The sequence below is a fragment of the Neopsephotus bourkii genome, unplaced genomic scaffold (assembly GCF_033783945.1).
Source record: "Neopsephotus bourkii isolate Nb327-2 ecotype Australia unplaced genomic scaffold, CSIRO-AGI_Nbou_v1 NB_1624, whole genome shotgun sequence".
Classification (NCBI taxonomy): domain Eukaryota; kingdom Metazoa; phylum Chordata; class Aves; order Psittaciformes; family Psittacidae; genus Neopsephotus; species Neopsephotus bourkii.
The window spans coordinates 7484462-7505442 of record NW_026902099.1 but is presented as its reverse complement, the minus strand read 5'-3'; the positions used below and the strand labels follow the sequence as shown (position 1 = coordinate 7505442).

The window sequence follows — 20981 nt, the reverse complement described above, 5'->3', positions numbered from 1 at the left end:
TTGTCCTCTGAGGATTTCCATAATTGTTTTGGAAGATGAGTGTACCGTTCCAGTTGTTTTTAGATAGAATCCAATTGTATCAGAAGATACAATAATACAGACATGTCTCTAGATCAAAAAAACATGGTAACATTGTTTGTCTATGGCATTTAAGAGATAATGGAGATGAGATCTATGCAAATTTCAGGGTGGGGATAGGCTGGGTAATACAGATTATATGTTTGACATGTTTTAATAGTTGTAATTACATGTTTTAATTATTCCACCAGTATTTTTCCTACGCTTTCTCACTTGTTGCTGTTAAAGAACAACATGTCTCAATATGTGTATAAATCTTCCTCTCCGATTGTTCTGGAGAGATTATTTCTCTGCCTTTGAAATCTGGTTTTCAAAAACATTTGCTTTGCACCTGGCCTCTCCAAAGGCAGAAGGGAATGACAACATTTGAAAGCGTAAGGGCAGCACCTATTCTGCTAACAATTTCAGAGCTGAGCAGGAGTCTCCAAGTATCAAAGAAAATGAGGCTGTAGTACACAAAGGTACTTTACAAAGTACAGGGTATTAGATTAAACCATGAAAGCTTGTAAACAGGGGAGCTGTACCACTGACTGCACCAGAGGCCAGGATTTCATCCACATTGCATTCCATAGAAGATTTATAAATGCTCCCCTCCATGTAATCTGAGCCTGAACTGTCCTCATAAATGATGCACCGTGTTTTGTAAAGACGCAATACTCTTATCTGAATGGAAATGAAGATAGATTTGGAGTGGGAAGATACCGTGCTACAGTACTGTCAGTCCAAGGCCTAAAATTCACAGTGTATTTTTACAGATATACCTTGGGACCAGACAAGGACTGTCTTGCCTGTACAGATCCTGCCCTTGTTATTGTCCTACATAAACTTGCGTGAACATTCCTCACAAAGAGGTAGTTATATGGGGTTTATACAGGATAATGTAGGAAATACTGAGAAAAGAAAGGACATCTATATTTTCAAGGCCTTCTTATCCCAGGCTTGACCTAAAGCCAGCACGATAAGGCTACAGTACATGCCAGAAGGATTGCTTGGTTTTAGCAACAATCATCTATCGTGTGGGAGAGAAACATATCAGGAAAACAGCATTTAATTTTACACAGTACAGTTCATAAAATCCACCAGTCTGAGAAAGAGCAATCTGTATGCCTCCCATACTAATTTATAGCAAGTCCTACAGTAAGACTGGAACAATTCAATAGTTCAACGATGAAAGAAATTATGTTCTAAATTTTGAACTTACCCATAGTACATTTCTCACAAAGGAAAGGTGTGTTAATGTGGCATTTTAAAGAATCACGGTTTATGTTCCGCTAGAGTTTCACAGCCAGTTGACAAGTACAGGCAGCTGGAAGATGAAAACCCTTGCTCTGAGTACAAAGAGACTGAATGCAAAACACTTCATTTTGGTCTTCACTTACCATATATACCAAGAAACTGTGAAACTGTTCTTTCAAGAAGAAGCCAAGATGTTTTATAGCTACTGCACATTTGTTGCCTGTCACAATTGGACTTAATCCAGCACCACGAGATTTCAGTTACAAAAATTCATTAATTTTATTACAAACATGCTTGACTGTATCATAAATTGGTGGTGATACTTCATTTTAATAAAAAATATTAGAGGTGCGAGCCTATTTTCTGGTATGTGGGAGCAAATTGTGCGTTTTCAGTTGATCTGAGCAGTTGACATAACAAACCACAGGTTTTATTCCAATCTGTGGTTTAATCAGACGCTTTCAGCATGTACTCTAGAAGTAGGGAAAAGGGCCATTGTTTTCAGAGTCCTACATCTTGTAGTTATGGAATTTGTCACACCTTTACACACAGAAAGTCTTTTTTAATGCTTCTGCCAGCTTCAGGGCAATTAACAGATAAGGGAGATCTTAGCAAGTCTGACTGTCCAGCTCAGCACTGCTCAGGGTGAGCCGAAGTACAGAACAACCTACACCACTCTGGCTACAGCTGGCCATAAGGGAAGAACTGTGTAATTTGTCCTCATGTTTTAGTATTTATATATATTCTTCACTGTTAATGGAGTCTGAAAGATGATTTGAGATTAAAATATAAAAAAACACGTGGGAGCTTGCTGTGTTCCACTCAGACGCACATACACACACAGTGGTCTGCCCTTCCCTCCTCCCTCCCCTGGTAAAGTAGCTATCTATCTTGCACATCAAAGGTTTCAGGGTATTTTTGATACTTTCATAAATCACTCAGGAGATGAATGAGCTTACTTGTTGCAAATGATGGAAGTTCAAAGTATTTCACTTACGCTAATGTAGCCACTCATGTGTTCTAATCCCATTTATTAAGCCTCCCTCTCTCCTATTAATAATAATGTAGCAAAATATGAGATGTTTCAACAAGGTTATTCATACTTTCATATATAATTATGCTAGATAAAGGTGTAGGATTTTGATAACGATCTTCCTTTTCACGAAGTCTTTAATCTAAATAGAGCTTGGAGTGCCACAAATTGTACTAGGTGCTGCACATGCTACATTTGTCTGAAAGACCCCTGTAACTGAGCTGTCTGCAGAGTTCTTATCTCCAAAATCTATGTGAGTAGAGAAGGGCTGTTATCTTTCTCAAGCAGATAGAAACCTGTAGAGCAGAAAAACAAGCAGAATCCACAAAAGCATTTACACAACTTAATGGGTCCCAGGATCTTAAGGCAAACTCTGGGAGTGAAAAGAAGCAGTGAACTTTGCAAATAAGGTGGGCAAAGGACCTAGGTGTTCTAGTCCCTATGTGAGAGCTTCTGTTCATACACACAAAGTGGCCATTTCCCCTTTCAGCTGTGCTTGAAAAGTGAGCCAATTGTCTGTGCCTTGAAAGATTATTTAGACCAAGATAGTTAAGTCTTAGCAGCCATGGTTTCCAGATCTGTTTTAGGACCTGCTACAGCTTTGCTTACCTCTTTTATAAGTAGTCTGTTATTTCTTTCATCCCCCACACAAGTAGTCAACTTCATTTTTCCCCTCTCCAAGCCCAAGAAAAGCCCATTTCTTCCTCCTCTGCCATACAAGTATTACATCTCCCCTTCCCCCCCAGCACAGTTCTGCCATCTCATTGATCTTGTTTTGCATTTTCATACAGGGTAGCCCACCCTCCCCATATAAGCACTTGCACAATCAGTCCTCAGATTGCATTGTGCGAACAGCTTACCTTTCTTGCCATCTTCGTGGTTTCTGGCAACATCAGCCTAACTGCATTCTCCCCCAGCCATCCTGACAAACACCACAGCAGGATGAAAGCTATCTCTTCATCTCCAGCATGGGGAAGAAGGGGGCCAAACAGAAGCATCCTCAATCCCAAGTATATGGAAGGGCTGTGACCCCCATCACACATGAGCACCAGTGAGTCCTGAAAGGAGGACACTGATCTGGAGAAAGAGAGAATGTCTGCCCATCCATAACCCCTGAGGGGGGTAGCAATTACCTCAGCATCATGAATGGTACTCCAATAACCAGGCATCTCAAGGCAGAATGGAATGAAACTCAACACTTATGCACCAGTGCCCTTTTGAGGATTTAGCTCCTAGCAGTACCCTCAAGGTGACAAATCAGGGAGAAGATTCAGCTGAAGATGATGGCTGAGCGCATGTACCTATGTATAAGCATCTGGTGACACCTGAGATATTTTATGAGTTTCATGCTACTCCTTACAGCTGTAAGCCATCTAAGTCCCGAATCAGAGAGTTAACAGCACAATGTGCAGGTCATGGAGCTTCTCAGGTTCTGAAATACCACTAAATATACAATACTATAAAATATACTATATATACTATATATATAATATATTATAAAATATACTAAAATTAGGAAACTGAATCAAGCCTTTAAATGTCTCCATGTATGAGAGGTTTCTAAGTTCTCACAGTAGTCAGTAAATATCCAAACCAAGACACACTATGGCATTTAGAGAGCTATTCAACATACTCTGCAAAGCAGACACTGACATTTGGTCAGAAAACACTGACCAGTTCTCCATGAGCTATAATGGGAGCATAGTCATCTTGGGTGCCTTTATATTTATGTGTCTTCATTTGCAAACTATAGCTTCCCTGTCGAGACAATCTAAAACAGAATCAGGAATTCAGCTTGGCCTTTTCAAGGACAGCCACAAACAAGACAGCTTACTGATTCTGGTAGGGTGATGTCATATAAACTGAGGTTCAGGAATGACTATCATCCCAGTATCTTACAGTATTTTAAAGCAGTGAAGGATCACAATAGAAATGACAAGCCACCCAGCTTTCACAGGACTATTTGTAACTTCTAATAGCTTCTCACTCTATGTTCATTACATCCCACAACATAATGTCTCATGTCATGTTCAATTAGCTGAACCTCCAGCCAGGGCACAGTCATCTCCCTGCATACCCTAGAGTTGGCTGCTTAGTGTTTGCTTAATTGGTCCCTAACCCTCACCTTAACCATAAAACTTACTTAGGGATCTTGCTTTCTCTTGAAATTTATTTCCATGGAAATGATTACATTTTCTCCAGATGTAGTTTAAAATAAACAAAGGACATTTGATAAAAACATAACCTAATGGCGTTGCTCATTAATTGCAGACAGCATATTTTGATGTTCTGATAGCAAACCCCATTGTTATGTGTTTTTTTTCTCCTCTGGCATATTTAAATGTACTATAGTTTATACCATCACTCAGGACCATACCTGCAGTTAACAAGACCTCTGAAGGCCTCAGCTGTCGGTGCTGAAGGCACCTATAACAGTGTAAACCAAAAGGGTCATTTGGCTCAGAAAAAGCAACTATTCTCTCTCCAACTGTTAGTAGATGCCTAGGAAAGAGAAAAGCAGTTCTGGTATATGATACTTTCCCCAAGTAACCACCAGCTAATTGAGTTCAGGAGATTTACTGAGACTGATAGTACATGTCCCTTGAGTAACCTCTAATGAATCCTTCAAACTCTTGCTGGTCTGCCCCTAAACACTCATCAATTCACCGAGTTCAGAATACATTGCCAAGGCTCTCCACAGGCCTGACACTCATTGCCTGTGTCAGGAAAGAGGTTCACAGTCTTTTTTGAACTTGGCTCATGCTAGCTTCATTTACTGCCAACAGTTTCTTCTGTTGGATATGTAATCAGTCATTTCCCATCTACCCTCTCCATGGTCTGGTCTGGTTCTATACAGACCTTGATCATAGGTTTTCTCCTTTCCAGACTTAGGAATTCCACCCTCTTTGTCTCAAATTTATCAAATGTATCCCTCCTTCTTCCTTAGACATAGAAGCTATCCCACCTCACTTGCTGCTCTTCTGAGAAGAAAATTTGTGAATTTGAATGTGTGTAGTGAGGGAAAAAAAAAAAAAAAGAAAAAAAAAAAGATCCTAAAGAATCATTTTGGATTCAATCTGAGCTAGAAGTGGCAGGAGAGAAGAGGATTTATAAACCCGCACGAGTAATGCTCTCTGTCTTGTTCCCTATTCAGTTTTTAATTATTATCAATTTTTCTTTTTTTGCTTTTTTTGTACATCTACCAGGTACTGAGCTAATATTTTCACACAACTATTTATCATAACCCCAAATCCGACTCCTGAGTGGTTACAGTAATCTCAGAACTTGTCATTTCCCATTGGAACCTAAGATCCTTTTCTCTGCATCACAGTTTTTGATGCACATAATACATTTTATATATTTCGATTGCTGCATTTGATAGGCAGCTCTGAATATTTAATAGCAAATGAAAATATATTTATGTTTTCTGATTAATGTTTTTCAAATTTAAGAAATTACTCTTTCTAGCAATATATGTTCTGAGATCTTAAAAGCCATTACAATGGAATGACTGCCTTAAATATTTTTAGATGTTAAGGAGGAATATTGTTTTACTTAATTATTCATTTCCCTACTTGAGAAACTTCTGTGTTTTGTTGTTATGTGTTAGAAGCCATCATGTCTACTTGTGTTTATTGTCCTGTCAATGTACCAACAACATTAATGGCACTGTCAAAAGAAGGATGAGTTTGAATAGTTTATTTTGCAAATACATTGGATGCTGACAAGTAGTGGCTATTTTTGAGATAGGTTATGGCATATCAGCATACCCTTTTTCTGTTTACCTTTATCTGCAGGTAAATGGCAAACAGCAGATGTATTTTGAATAGCAGATTTAAAAAATGCTTACATATTTAAAAGCAATGAGAATAATAACAGGTCCGTTCCATAATCAAAGTTGCTTTTAGTTCCAGTTATAATTGAAACATACCCTCTAAAAGTGATTCAATTTTCTACAAGCAAAAATATGCAGAAAAACATAGATAAACATGCATTTAAGAAAAAAAATAATCTGAGCCTCATTTACCATCAGTGAAGTGTTCCTACCATTCAATATGCATTATTTGAAAAATCCACTGTGCAACATCATCAACAATGCTTACCCAAGCATGATGATTATGATAAATTGTTCCAGGGACTTCATATCTATTGTGCTTGTGGGTCAGCACTTGCTGTAATAAGAAGGCCAACAGATTAACAAATGAAACAGAAAAAAACTGGTAAATGCGATGTCAACATAGGAAATACTGTTTGATTAGATCTGCAAATGAGCCAAAACAACCTGCTTCTGGCTGGAAATGACCTAGTAGGTCTCAGTTTAATGGCTGGCTACAGGGGGAAAATATTTATTTATTAATTTATTTACTATTAAAAGGCTATTGTTAAAGACTGACACATACATAGGAATTGTCTGTTTACTCTGCATGATCAACTGTTTGAGTCTATGCATGCCTTTAATACACAGCTTAAGCATCACTGGAGTTTTCCACTTTGACTTGCTGCTTTTGTAAGTGTACATTTTGGTTTTACTTGTCTGAATTTCCTGTCAGGATGTATGCTATCTCTAAAAAGAAGGCAGCAGAAAAAGACCCTTTAATCATCCACAGAAAATGGTGCCTTATTCTGCAGTTACTGTTGGAAAGAACCTTCTTCACTGGAATAGAAAATGTTTCTTTACACTCTGTAATGAGAACTGAAGAGGAAGGAGACCCATAAAATTACTTGTAGACACAGTTCACTGCATGGATGATGCAAAGCATGGTGGGTTTCTTACGTGTCTCTAAGTGGAGGGCCAAATTCAGTTCCTGGATAAGTTGTGGAGGAGCTGGGAGAGGCTTTGCACCAGGCTCCCACTGCCCCTGGCATTTGGGCAGACCTGCTTCTACCTACCCCTCTGCAGAAAGACAAGCAAAAATAAGACCTCACAGAAGGTCATTCTACCCTCTGTTTGGAACATGGGAGGAATCAGATGTTAAATAATTCACTCCTGCCCACTCTTCATCTATCGTTTCAGGAGTTAACTTCATCTGTCTCTGTGGGAAACTAATGTGTTGCTAACAGGTAACCATGCAGTGAGATGATATGTTAGTGTGGTAGTAGCTGTGCTTTGTGTGCCCAGTTTTACATTTAATAATCCAATTAGAAATGAATAGTAATACTAAACAGGAGTATGAAATATTATTTTCATTTTCTCTGCTGCTGCATAGCAGGAGGGAAAATAACCAAATGCCCCTAGAGGCATATCCATTTGTCTAGAACATGGGAAGGGAGTTACAGCTGGAGTCAGAGCATTTAACAACACAGCCATGCTTTTCACAGAGCTGAAAATACAGTCAGAAAGTCAGCCAGTGGTGCATCTTTCTTCACAGATAAGTTTTGAGTGGAAAACTAGCACCAACCCTCATGGAAAATGTTAGAAACACTTGTTTGCAACATGTGTTGAGTAGTAGTAGTATGTGTTGAGTAGCAGTGTTAAGTGCTGCATTGCAGAGAGGTAAATTGTAAGTGAACAGCCACAAATGAATATGAAGGAAATGTAGAGCAATTTAAATCAGTGCTTATGAACATATATATAAACCAAATCTGTTCAAGGTTTGCATTTCAGCCCATCATTGCTTATTTATCATATTGTATAACCACTCTACTCAGTAACTACTGTGGTTAGGTCATTCTTCAGCAGATTTAACAAGGGGCAGCTGTTTTGAGAATCAGCTAGGTACAGACTGGTTTTGCCAGAAGAGACAGAGTTTGTAGAGAGATGTGGTTTTTATTTCAAGATGAGCTGATAAAGCTGTGAGAAACAGACAGCTAAGATTTCTAGCCCAGAAACCTTTCATTAGATCATCTGCCTACCAGAATAAGTGGTATTGAAGCCTTTTTCGTGGCTAGGCCAGACATAGCTTAAAAAGACAGGTTTAACCCTGTCTTCAAGGCATCTAACAGCTCAGCTCTTTTCAACTGGTTCTTATGGAGAAGTAAAATAATAAAACTAGATTATGTGAATAGACTTTATATCTCATCTAGCTCTTTCAAGGGTTTGATGGCACCTGGCTGCTGTCAAACTGTCAAATTCTGATCTTTTTCTCTGAGAGGAAAATACACTCCATCTATTGTCCTTGGTTTTAGATTCAAAAGCAGTTGATTTACATCTTCTGTTTAGTAAACGGCCAAGTAAGAGGTTCAGTGTCATATATTTCTTGTCTCCCTGTCTTTCTGTGTTCTTGGAGGCAACTGAATTGGAAAAGTAATGCCTCAGAGCAATCCAAAAGAAAGGAAAATAACTACAGAGAGAAAAAAAAATGTAACTATCTTAAAATATAGAAACAAAATTGAGGTAGACAAAAATACTAGTTGTACTTTCCTTTTGTATCTTAATATTATAAAAAAGTAAGACTTTGGAATGCTATAATAATACTTCCCTTTTAACATTAAACATTAAATACTTATGGGAAAAAGTTCTCTGAATAAAACAGTACTCTAACCAGGCAGATCTGACACATTTGACTTCAGCATGACACTTGAAGAATTTGGGGTTTGGTATTGTATTATATGTCTGAATGATTCTTAATGAAGGGAGTTGTAACTATTGCCAGGACAACACACCTTTTGCACACACCTTTTTAATACTTTGAGTTTACACATGGGTTTATCCAAAGTTAGAAACTAAAGATGGAAGTCCACCAGATTCTTTGTTAATGTACTGTACCATACATATCAAGACATGCTGGTGGTATAGCCCTCATCTAGGAAAAAAACAAAAAATAAAAGCTGCATGTAAATACAAAAAAAAAAAAAAAACAAACAAATATCAAGGACGTAATGTGAAAGGCAAACATATACTACAAGGAGAGAAGATGAATGCAACAAGAAATTGACATTAGTCTGAAAAAAAAACACCACCAAACCTGAAAACCAATAAGCACTCAAAATCAAGCTAGGAAAAAAGCTGAACAAGTTATGCAATGACTCACCCTAGAAAATAACAAGATTGTCACAATACAAAGGAAAACACAGTATCAACACTGAGGAGAGATTCATTTAGACTGAGAAAAATGATACCATGGATAAAAAGAGCAGATCTGAAGAAACTACTCAATATAAAATGAAAAGAGTAAAAGAAAGCTCAAAATGTAAAAAGAAAGGGCATGCTTATCAAAAGGGGAAAACGTTAACATGGAAGTCAAACAGGGACCAGTTTCTCATCAAGACTTGTTAATATTCCATAAAAGGACAAGTAGAAATATTGTGTAATGAAAGAGAAGCTTTCTGTAAATCCACAAGATATTTACTAAAGGGTACAGTGGTGAAAAGAAGTCATTTTCATTGTTAAGTCATCAATCAGAATAGTGAGTTTTAAAGAAATAGAAATCTGCCATGTTAACAAGTCTTTTTTATGTCCTCTTGCTATTGTATCATGCTGTGGGTTATTGATACTTCAGTAGAAGGAGGAAGCAGTAATAGAAATCATGTTGTTAAGAGCTAGTGCATTGATTTCCTTGTCAGATCTCCAAATTAATTTTAGTTAATTTGGCTTGACAGAGCACAAGCTAAAACATCATGACCTGACAGCTAAAGGTGCACAGTGTAATCCTATCACAGCCAGGCACTTAGACTATAGGGAGAGCTTCTTTACCAGCCATTCATCAGCCCAAGAACCAAAAGGGTACTGTAGGAAATGGCCTTTGGCCTGGTGTCTTTTCTAAACTATTGACACTTGTTCAAAGCACCTGTAAAGTAATATCATATAGGGATATTATCATTTTATTCTCATGCTGTCTGGGTATGCATATACACTAAAAAGACAGAGATGAACCTTCTAATCCATCCTTATTATCTCTGTATTAAAAGCTGTAAAACTGCAAATTGAGTTCCTTAGTACAGACATTTGTGATTATGTTTTAAAGAGACTAAATTCTTGATGTAAAAGTTATAAATTATGGAGAGTCTAACACAATAAGTGGTGATTGTCTTAAAAGTTTATCATTCACCTTGTAAAATATTACAGTGTGTTATCTACTGGAAGTGGAAGTTAACTGTTGGAATAACGACTGTCAGAGCCAGATTCTCTGTGTAGTAATTTACTGTGGAAAACTAGGAAATAGTTCTGCCATCTATGAATGCTGTGCTTGTTCTTTGGTGCGGGGGCATTCATGACGAGTAACTTGTCCATAGTATAAAAAGGGGATTGATTATTAAAGAAACCCTCTAAGAAAAGGAGTGCACTGACCTATCTAAAGCTTTTCCAGCACCTACCTGGGTAGCTTAGCACCAAGAGCAGCTGCTAGAGGCAATCCTTTAGCCTTGTCAGACAGTCACAAAGCTTTGGCCTGGAGAGGAAAAGGCACCAGACTGCTTGAAAGCTGGTCCTCACCTGGGTGAAGAGAGGAACCTGGAAGCTTCTGCAAGCACATGTGCACTCAGAACCAGCACAATTGAGTTATGTCTACTTACCAGCTTAAGAGGAAATCCAAATGGAGCTACAGCGCAAGCGCTGCACATTACTGCAGTCTTGTGGGCACTGATTTTATACTGTATACTAATACTATATGTGATACTATGTAATTCTTATTCCTACTGAGAAACTAAGCCAGTTACAAAATGGTATTTGTGCTGGAGCTTGTCCCAAATACGTTATCCACAGGTACTGGTATTTTATCTTGAATATATGGGTGTGTTTGTGCACATTTCGATGGGTATGGGTTTGTAAACCACTGCAGTTATTTCCTGGCATCTAGGTTCTTTCAGTAACATGCAAATCAGCTGACTTAAAGTCTTGTCCCTTTGGACTATCCTAAAATAGTTTTTTCATTGGTGGAGCTCAGCACATGGAACATGTTTCTTCCTGTGATACCAAAGTCCATTTAACAAGAGCTGGCATTCAAAGTTAATGCTTCTCCTAATGAACCAACCTCTATTGTATATAAACTATGTAGTACCCTGGAAGTAGTACCCTTGGATGAGAAGACACATCCCCAGTCTGTTTTCCAAACACAATCAACTGCTTGAGCATCTTGCACTCTGGTCTCTAACTTTTGTTCACTCAGAAATTTTCAGTTTGCTGCATGTCAAGATAGCTCACAACATCCCAAACAGCCAGGTAGAGTCTGCAGACACGGAAATGAAAAACTGACACAAGAGTTTTTTCTTTGTTTTCCCTGAAGGACAAGCTGGCAAAAGCACTCCTGTGCCTGAGGACTAAGAGTCTCAGTAGAGCTGGGTACCTATAAAGCACCAAATATTTTACACTTAGGTTACCCACCATTAAAAGTCACATCACATCCATGCTGAGTAGACTTTCACTAGGGTGGGAACAGTATCTCAAACACAGAAGTCGTTCACGGCTCCTAAGCAGCACCTCGGTAGACCTGGGGCGAAGCAGAGGATTGTGTGTGTCTAAAGCCTGGGGTGTTTGAAGGGACGTCTCTGGCCCCCACCCACCTTTTCACTCCAGGATCGCCGGGAAGGCACCTCAAGACCGCAGGGAGGGCAGGCGCAGCCAGGGGCAGGGTGGCCGCTCCCCTGGCTCGGGGTGCTGCACAGGGCACGACGGCTCGGACGGGGCTTCAGGCGTGTTGCTCTGCCGCGCGGGTACCTCGTCTCGGGTACCTGGTGCTCATTTCCCTTAATTTGGGTATTTGAGGGGATTTTTCTTTTTCTTTGGTCTTGTTTTGTCTTCCCCAAGAAACGGTGCCAGTGCCTGAGCCCTGACCCACTTCTACGGCGGATAATGATATTCCGTGGCTCCAGCCCCTTTCCCCGCTCCCCCGCCTGTTCCTAGGGAACGCGAAACCATCCCCTCCGCTCCCCGGCCCTGGGAGCAGCCTGCCAACGCCCCCTGCTTACGGGCTGGTAGCGCGGAACAGCCCCGCCGGTCTCCGCTCCTGTTCTCACGGTTACCCTTAGCAGTGAGCGCCTGCAAACCCGGGCACTGAGATCACGGGTGGAAACCGTCCCCCAGCCGGTTGCTTCTGCGTGGGGCTCCCTGTCTACGCGCTCGGCGGTACCCCCGCAGGGGTGCCTGGCCCGCACCCACCGGCCCCTCACCTCGCTGACTCCCGAGACCCCGCCAACCCCACAGCCCCTTCCCCGCCCGAATAAACTTTTCGTTGCACAGTGGCTGTGCCCCGGGGAGGGGAGACACGGCACGCGGAGCCGCTCTCCCCCACCCTGGCGCTACGATGAGGTTCTCAGCCCCGGGGCTGCACTTCGGCCGCGGCGATATCCCCCCTCCTTCCCCACCCGGCCAGATCCTGCCCACCCGGGGGAATGGGGGGTTCTGCTCCTTCCCTCCCTCTCGTGGGTTCACCCTGCCTCACGCACACGCTCACGCACATTCACACGCGCGCAGACACGCGCACACGTGCGATCTCCGCCCCCCCCCCCCCCCCGCGAGCACACACAAGCACACACACATCAAGCAGAGACCCGCACACCCGCCCGCGCGCTCCTTCCCGCAGGTACTCCCGCCCTCGGCAGCGCGGCCGCTCAGCGGAGTACGCGGTGCGGTGCGGTGCGGAGCGGCCCGGTCCCCGCCATGCGCTGAGCCGCGGCCCCGTCAGCACCCAGCGCCGCTGATCCCGCCCGCCCGCGGCGTGGGGGCGGCCGCCGGGCGCGGCCGCGGCGCGGAGCCGGCTCCCCACTGTGGAGAGGTGCAGCTGCCCGCGGAGCAGGCGGCAGGCTTGAGAGGCGGTGGGGCAGGCAGACGGACGGACGGAGGAGGCAGAGGACGATTTGGACATGCTCATTCTAGGGCGCTTGGTTGCCTGCATCCAGCTCGTCTGTATCCTCAGAGTGGGTGAGTGATCCCTGCATTAATTCATCTTGGGCTTCCACACGAACTTTTCTCCCCGCGCTCCGGTGGGGTTTTGTCCCTCTGCTCCCTTCCTCTTAGCGCTGCAGGCGCGAGCACCGGCGGGCGGTCCCACACCGCGAAAACACGCTGCCAGCACTACGGGTGGGAACGTTCCTCCTACCCCTTGTCACCTCAGCCTCCCGCTGCCGTGCTCCGCGGGTGCGCCCACGTCGCCCCGGCACAGGCGGGCTGCTCCGCGGAGAAAGAAGGTGACCTCCGCTCCCTCCGAGCCCTCCGTAAGGGTCTGTCCCCGCTGGGCATCCCGCACCCGCGGGAGCGGCAGTGCACCGGTGCCGGGAGGGAGAGAGGAAGGGAGCAAACCCTGCCAGGCAGCACGGGCACCGAGCTGCTCGGTGGACGCGGGATGTGAAACGCTATTTCAGCCTCTCGCATGGACTGTTTTCGGAGGGAACCTGGGATGGGCGCGGGATTTCAGCCCAAAACAAGGCTCGCCCTCCGAGAACCGGCAACGTCAATTATTTCTGTAAACCCAGGTGTAGCAGCTGCCTCGAAAAGCTACATGCTCGTCGTTCGTTCACGTGGGACCCTGCCTACAGAGTGTGGTTCATATATAGATTTTAGTAGGACTACTTACATAACCAAATTAATTTTCCAGCTCATTCAGATCTGTGCAAGCCAGGGTGCATCCTGAAAATCATGCAGTGCTTAGTTGTCCTGTGTTACTGTTATAACCTGTGTCAGCCAGTTGATGCGGTCTTAAATACTTTGTCAAATACATATTAGGAGCTTAAGTGTTGATGTTTGTATCGTACTGAATTACCGCTTTGAATTTGTACGCTCCGATCAGATCGCTAGAAAACGCTAGTTGTTTGCTTGTATTTAAACATGAGGAACTTAGCTTCAGCTCATTATGTGCAAACCCAGTTTTACAATAGGTCTCTCGTGACAAAGTAGGCACTAACCTACATTTCTTACCCAATAGGTGGTGCTGCTTCTGAAACCATGAAGCTCTTATAAACAAAAATCGGTGTTAGGTTACTCGGAGGCAAAACCATTTCCTACCAAGTCTTGCCAGTTACAGGAAAACTGCTTCCTCAGATTTTGTCCTGCGAAAAATATATGTACCGCCTTTCTGAAAGTTTAGAGCTACAAACATGCTGAATGTAACTGACCTGTAATTAAAAGATACGATCTTTGTAAGGGCATTTATAGAATTTTAATGTCACTTTTAAACTAACCTCTTTCTAAAACCAGGGTACTTATACTAGAATAATTTTCTTATATTAGTTTGGCAAAGAGTGGCTTTTGATAAGTTTCCATAGCATCTTTCTGATGTTGGCAACCTGTTACCTAAAATCAGATGTATTCCCAAGTCTGTTTAAAGAAACAAATTAGCAGGTGTTTGTATATGTGTGTGGAGGCATGTGAAAACATGTGAGCAGAGAACAAGTAAACTGTGATATGATCAAAATGTAATACAATTCAATTTGGGAGGCTAACTGCCATGTTCAGATGATCCTAATGCATTGCAAGCAATGCAAGACAGAGACAGAACTTCTGTAATAAAACCCGTGGAGTTTTAATAATTTAATCTAGTACCTTTCTAGAAATAAGGTGATTTTGCATAATGTAATATTCAAATACATCGTGTGCATGTGTATGTTATATTAATGAATTTAGAAGATCTGTCAGAATGGGAAAACAAGGTTTTTACTCAGACATGAGGTATAAGTGCACCTATTTCTTTTTTTTTTCTCTTTAGCATGATACAGTGTTCTTTTTATACCTGACCTGAAGGGGACACCCTTTCTAGGTGTGACGGATGTTCAGTGACATGATTGTTCCCAAGTATGAATAGTCTGTACAGGTTGTTAGACTTATTTGATCAGATTTCATTTGAATATGTTCCTCTTTGAGTATCTTTCCTTAACTAAATCTGTTCTCATCTGATAGTGTCAGTTCATAGGAGTAAATATTTTATTAGAATTTTGATACTTACTTTTTTATTTTTTTCCCTGATTAAAAAGTAAAATAAGTGATATCACTGCAGTGTTTGGTTCCTAGGGCTTGGTAAGAGAGCAGGACTGGCTCAGACAGGCTCCCTCTTATCACTGGGCATTTCTGGTATGGAAGAAACCAGACACAGGGCTCTGTGAATGGGATGTGGCTGAGGAGCATGGCAGTCTGCCTTCGCATTCTGGAGGCTGTGTTCACTGGTTTGAGGGTAGGCAACATGTAGATCTCAGCCTCATTTGCTTGTAGTTTCAAAAAATGCTGTGGAGTTCTCCACTGGTCACATATAGAGCTCTATAGGAGGTCCTTTCTAATGCATCTGGTTGGGAGGTTTGCTCTTGCCTCTGAGAGACCGAGCAGGAAAATCTCAGTCTCATATGTGTTTGGAAGAGATGAGGTGGTCAAATCAATCTAAGTAGGTTCTGGGAATGACAAGACAGAGGCAGTTTGCTCCCTGTGTTATTGAAGAAATGCTCAGGGGCTTGATTCTAGTATCTCTGCTGAGATATGAATAGCACTTTCCTCCACAGTGTTACTGAAGCCAAGTACTGGTGTAATTGTTTATGGAGCAGGGTATTATCTGACTTCTCAGTGAGTGCCGTTCAGTGAAGTTCAGTGGAACTACTTGTGGAGTGAAATGCTCTTCAGTTGCAAGTAAGGGTACATGAGAATTCCTGTATGAGTATTCGTGGACACAACTCTGTAGTTAGAATGGAGATGTTGTATGAAGTTCTTTTTGTCACTAAAATTAAAGGAGAAAATATATAAATCTTTAACCTTCATCCTACATAGGTCTCAGGCTGAAGATGTTCTTTGAAATTGTGTCCCAGCTTACTGATGTGTTCCGTATAACCTCCTAAAAGTCGACGGGGTTTGCCTTTTTTGCAGGTTTCGTCTGATTGTGCTTATGGAAAAAATATCTGGAATCTTTTCATAAGTAGACTACTTATGAATCTGTATAGGCAAGAAAATGTTAATAGAAAAAGGACTATGCTTTAATAAATTATATTATAATTGTGGCTAAATTTGAACCAAAGAGTTGTAAATATTTAGGCAATACTTAAAAAATATTCCCTGCTCTCACTAGCAAAATATGTAGGTAATTTCCCCAAATAATGTAAGAAGTATCTCCAAAATTAGCTCATCTACACCTTACTACTGTCACTATCTGACCTCAGCCAGGGTTTTGCGTTTCAAAATGAAACCAATTAAAGTATTAATTGTTTCATTAGTTGTATCTCACTCAATTTTTATTTTTTTAAGAGATTCCTATATTTTTTTAGGTTGTTTCTGGCATCCCGAGTACCATGACTTTACTTATAGGAAAGTAATAACATTTATTCTATATATTCTAATTTGTTTTTTTATAACTGACATCAGGACTCCATTTCCAAGCTAGCATGAGGCATATAGCTCACTACCAAGAAGAAAAGCAACTCTGTGTGCTTTTGGTTGGACAGCCTAAGCTAATAATAAAGAAAACCTGAAGGATAGCTTGGCCTTCTAAATCCAGCCACACTTTCTGTTCATTCTCGTGTCTGCATGTTTAGATCCAGTAAGCCCTTAGACTGCTAAAGTACTATGGGTTCAGGTCCTTCTATTTTGCACTAACCTCTTTATTCTGACAATATTCTTGTAGGCCAGATACCTCAAACTCAGTTACATCACAGTAATATTACTGTATATTATATTTAAAGGTTTAGCATACTTTACACTTAAGGAAGATGACATGTTCCTTTGGATAATGATACATAGTTTCTATGGAGAAATTTAGTCCTGTTGTATCTAAAATGTAAGAGCTAAAACAAAAGTAAGAATTTTAGGACCATTAAACCATCTATTTAACCATCTATACTGTAGCCATTTATATGTTGCATATTTTTGTGCCATAGAGATTGATAGATACCAAAATGTAAATATACAGTATGGATTTATTTTAGGTTTAAATAGTGGCATGTATGAAAAGTTGTGCAGAAATGAATGACATTTAAAAAGTTAATGTCAGTGTAGCCTAGTATTTATTCAGCACACTGGTCTGTAGGATATATCTAAAATAGTTAAAGCTGTAATTTCCAATGTTGAAACAATACAGTGCATAAGGAGAGTTTTCTAAGTTGGATTTGGCATTACTGCATCTCTAAATGATCTCCTATCTGAATTCCTGGAGGAAAAAAAAATGTATATATAAATAAAGTTGTCCTTTAAAGTTATTGTAATCTGGATTGTAAATCAGGATGTTCATTTTTTAAGGAAGGTGTTTTCCTTCATTTTTTGCACTCATCATTTAGGTGGTCACTTCCCACTATGATTTCTGTAATTAGGAATTTAAGGTTGAACAGATTCTGTTCTTTCGCTGACAATTTCAATTCCTCTTCAAATGTGCTATGCTTCTCAGTATTCCCTGTAGGGCCTGGAAGTCTGTGGCAGTTCCGGAGCCCCCTGCTCCCATTTAACAGCTTGATTCTCACAGCTTCATGCACCATTTATGTGGCTTTCCTGTGTGAGACATCCTTTGGCTATTCAGTAAGCTGCTTTTCCCATAAAGACAAAAGTTACCTTTTTGAATACATGTCAAGGCTTCTGCATTAGAAAGATAAATCAACAGGAAGAAAAGGACTTACAGTATTAAGAAAACACAAAATCCAGTAAATGAAAGATAGCAAATTTTTCAAAGAGGCTTGGACTGTAAATGAAACTTGGCTCCAGCAGGTTGCTGAGGAACTTTTGGCAGCAAAATACTTTTGTAAGAAGGTATGGTGCAGGTTGCTTGTGGAATACAAATCATAGAATCATAGAATAGTTAGGGTTGGAAAGGACCTTAAGATCACCTAGTTCCAACCCCCCTTCCATGGGCAGGGACACCTCGCGCTAAACCATATCACCCAAGGCCTCGTCCAACCTGGCCTTGAACACTGCCAGGGATGGAGCATTCACAACTTCCCTGGGCAACCCATTCCAGTGCCTCACTACTGTCACAGTAAAGAACTTCTTCCTTACATCCAGTCTAAACTTCCCCTGTTTAAGTTTTAACCCATTACCCCTTGTCCTGTCACTACAGTCCCTACTGAAGAGTCCCTCCCCAGCATCGCTATAGGCCCCCTTCAGATACTGGAAGGCTGCTATGAGGTCTTCACGCAGCCTTCTCTTCTCCAGGCTGAACAGCCCCAACTTTCTCAGCCTGTCTTCATATGGGAGGTGCTCCAGTCCCCTGATCATCCTTGTGGCCCTCCTCTGGACTTGTTCCAACAGTTCCATGTCCTTTTTATGTTGAGGACACCAGAACTGCACACAATACTCCAAGTGAGGTCTCACAAGAGCAGAGTAGAGGGGCAGGGTCACCTCCTTTGACCTGCTGGTCACGCTCCTCTTGATGCAGCCCAGGATACAGTTGGCTTTCTGGGCTGCAAGCACACACTGAAGCTGGCTAATGTTCAGTTTCTTCTTGACCAACACTGATGTTGTGATTCAGCCTTGATTTCAGGTGGAAATAACTGGAGATTTTGGAAACAAGGTGAGAGCTTATTTTACTTATTTTGCATTGCTGGCTGGTACTGTGGCAGTATTTGGTTGAGTTGAAATAATAGACTTTTTAAGAAAAACAGGCTCTGTGTAAAAGCCTCATGGATTATTCTAGATGAGGCATGCTTCTCAAAAGCTCTCATTGCCTTCTACTTCTTGCCATACTTGACTTAGGGTTTTTTTGATCCATCAGATTATCTGTTTCACCCTACAAATCAGTATCTTTCATTACTAATTGAAGACTCCAGGAGCTATTGTTTGAGTTAGCTAATTTCAGAAATCATTACTGTGGTACATCCACAGTACAAGTCCCGTGGATGACAAAAATACTGTCCTACCTCTGATAAGGAAAACTAAGCACTGAAAGTAGGATGCTGGTGTAACTTAGGTGTGTGAACCAAAAATTCTAACTAAAAGTGTCCCTGACTCAGCTAGTACCTTTCAGGGCTTTCAGAGAAGCTTTCAGGCATGTACAGTTCCATTTCTGCATTTGCCTTACCTGACCCTATTATGTGCAACTCAGTGCTTCTTTCCCTCCTAATTTTAATTTGGATCCAGATCCAAATGTTCTTCCAAATGATTTCCCTGATCCCAAAGTCAGTAAAGTTTCCCTGAATAGAAGCTGACAGGATCAGGAGTTTTGATCTGGCTGATGCTGCTACTTCTGTTTAAGACAAAGGACAAGGCGATGGCTGTGCCACCTTCTCATGGGATTGCAGTGTTAACCAACGCAGTCCAGAAGGATGACCTGTTCAAATCTGAGGATTTCAACCTACTTTGCTTGTCTCCAAACTTCAGGTTTTGTCAAATGAAAGGACTCTGCATAATTCTTACATAAGGTGATAAGATGAAGCATATGGGGTTTTTTAAAGGTCAAAAGATAGGAAACTGCATGGAAGGAATAGTGAGACAAACAAATAACATCAATTATGCCACTGCATAAAATCATAGCTAGCCTACTTCTTAAATATCGTGTACACTTATGTTCCCCTCATCTCATAAAGGGCACAGCAGATTTGAAAAAGAAAAAAAAAAAGTAAGAAAATGGCAACAGGGTTATCTGTTTGGAGGCATGACTAAACAAGCTAGGACTCCTTGTCAAGAACAAAGACAACTTAAGATTGTACATTATGAACTCATGAGTGATGAGAATACATTCTTCACTGACTCTTCCAGTATAAGAGCAAGGGACAGCAAATGAAGGCAATAAGAGACAGATTTGAAAAGAAATAAGATAAAAAGGTAGCTATTCCTGCAATAAGGGACAGATGAAACTCTGCTGTAGGCTGCTGTGAGAGCAAAATGTTTTGAGAGGATACTGGACAAGATCTTGAATGAGAAATGTACTGAGGGTTGCTAAGCAAATGGAAACCACATCCATTTCAGGAATTTTTAGAGCTGGAAGCAGAGCCTGGGAGAGTTTACAAGGGAATTTTCAAGTATCTCACATAACTTCGCTGTTTTCTTACTGTTCCTTAAGCATCTGCTTTCAGGGTTTTAAAGGAAGGACTCTGAATTGATAAGATATTACAGCAAGAGAGGAAATGCGAGTTCTTATGCTTTCTTCTACTCAGTATTTCATTATCCACTTCCTTCATTACCACTGCCTTTTCTCTGGTTGTACTCTTAAAAGAGCAGGTTTTATTCTCCTGTCAAAACTTCAGCTGCTCTCCAGAGGGAATTCTAAGCTGTGCTTCTGAAGAACCAACCTCCCAAAGGTGGGCAGAGCTCAGATGCATTTCTTCCAGCTCACCATTTTACACCAGCTGTCCTGGGCAGCTGAATACCATTTGGGTAAGCCAGTTGGTTGTTACAGCACTCAGCTGCCTAGCTCACCAAAACGCAGTGAAGGAGCCTAATCTTCAAGGCTCTGGAGCCTACTACTAATGCCTAATAGGTGAGTGATTCAGCTAGATGCCACCTTATATCTGGACTTCTGTCTAAGTGCTCTCAAATATATCATTTACACTGCACCTTCAGATTCAGCAGCTAAAAAATGGGCTAGACATGGCTTGACTACTTGGTAAATAAACAGTGTTTCCTTCTCTAGATTTTTATAGTATCCAGTTGGACACAGAAGGTAGCTATTACCTACAACCCTTTATGTTTCACTATACTTTGAGACTGTAGTTACCTAGAAAGTTTTCTGTGTGATGTTGAAATACTAAAAGTCCTACTGTGTAGGTATCATTCAGCAATTTACATTTCTGCATGAAGATATTAGGACTGCTTACCTGATAAGTGAGAGATTTCATTAGGTATTTTCAGGAGCAGCATATCTATTAGTAC

General features: G+C 41.2%; 1 protein-coding gene across 7 annotated transcripts in view; it reads left to right on the top strand.

Annotated features, from left to right (window-relative positions):
- Positions 1-12812: 12812 nt before the first annotated feature.
- The window catches only part of PTPRZ1 (protein tyrosine phosphatase receptor type Z1), a 141922-nt gene continuing 133753 nt past the window's right edge, over positions 12813-20981 (top strand). For 2 of the 7 annotated variants that reach the window (XM_061372983.1, XM_061372984.1), the window contains exon 1: positions 12814-13142. In XM_061372983.1, coding sequence (XP_061228967.1) covers positions 13085-13142 — 58 coding nt within the window. In that variant the 5' untranslated portion in view covers positions 12814-13084. Of the gene's footprint in view, positions 13143-20981 lie in introns of all 7 variants that reach the window. The other 5 variants (XM_061372986.1, XM_061372985.1, XM_061372981.1 and 2 more) reach the window with 4 other exon arrangements.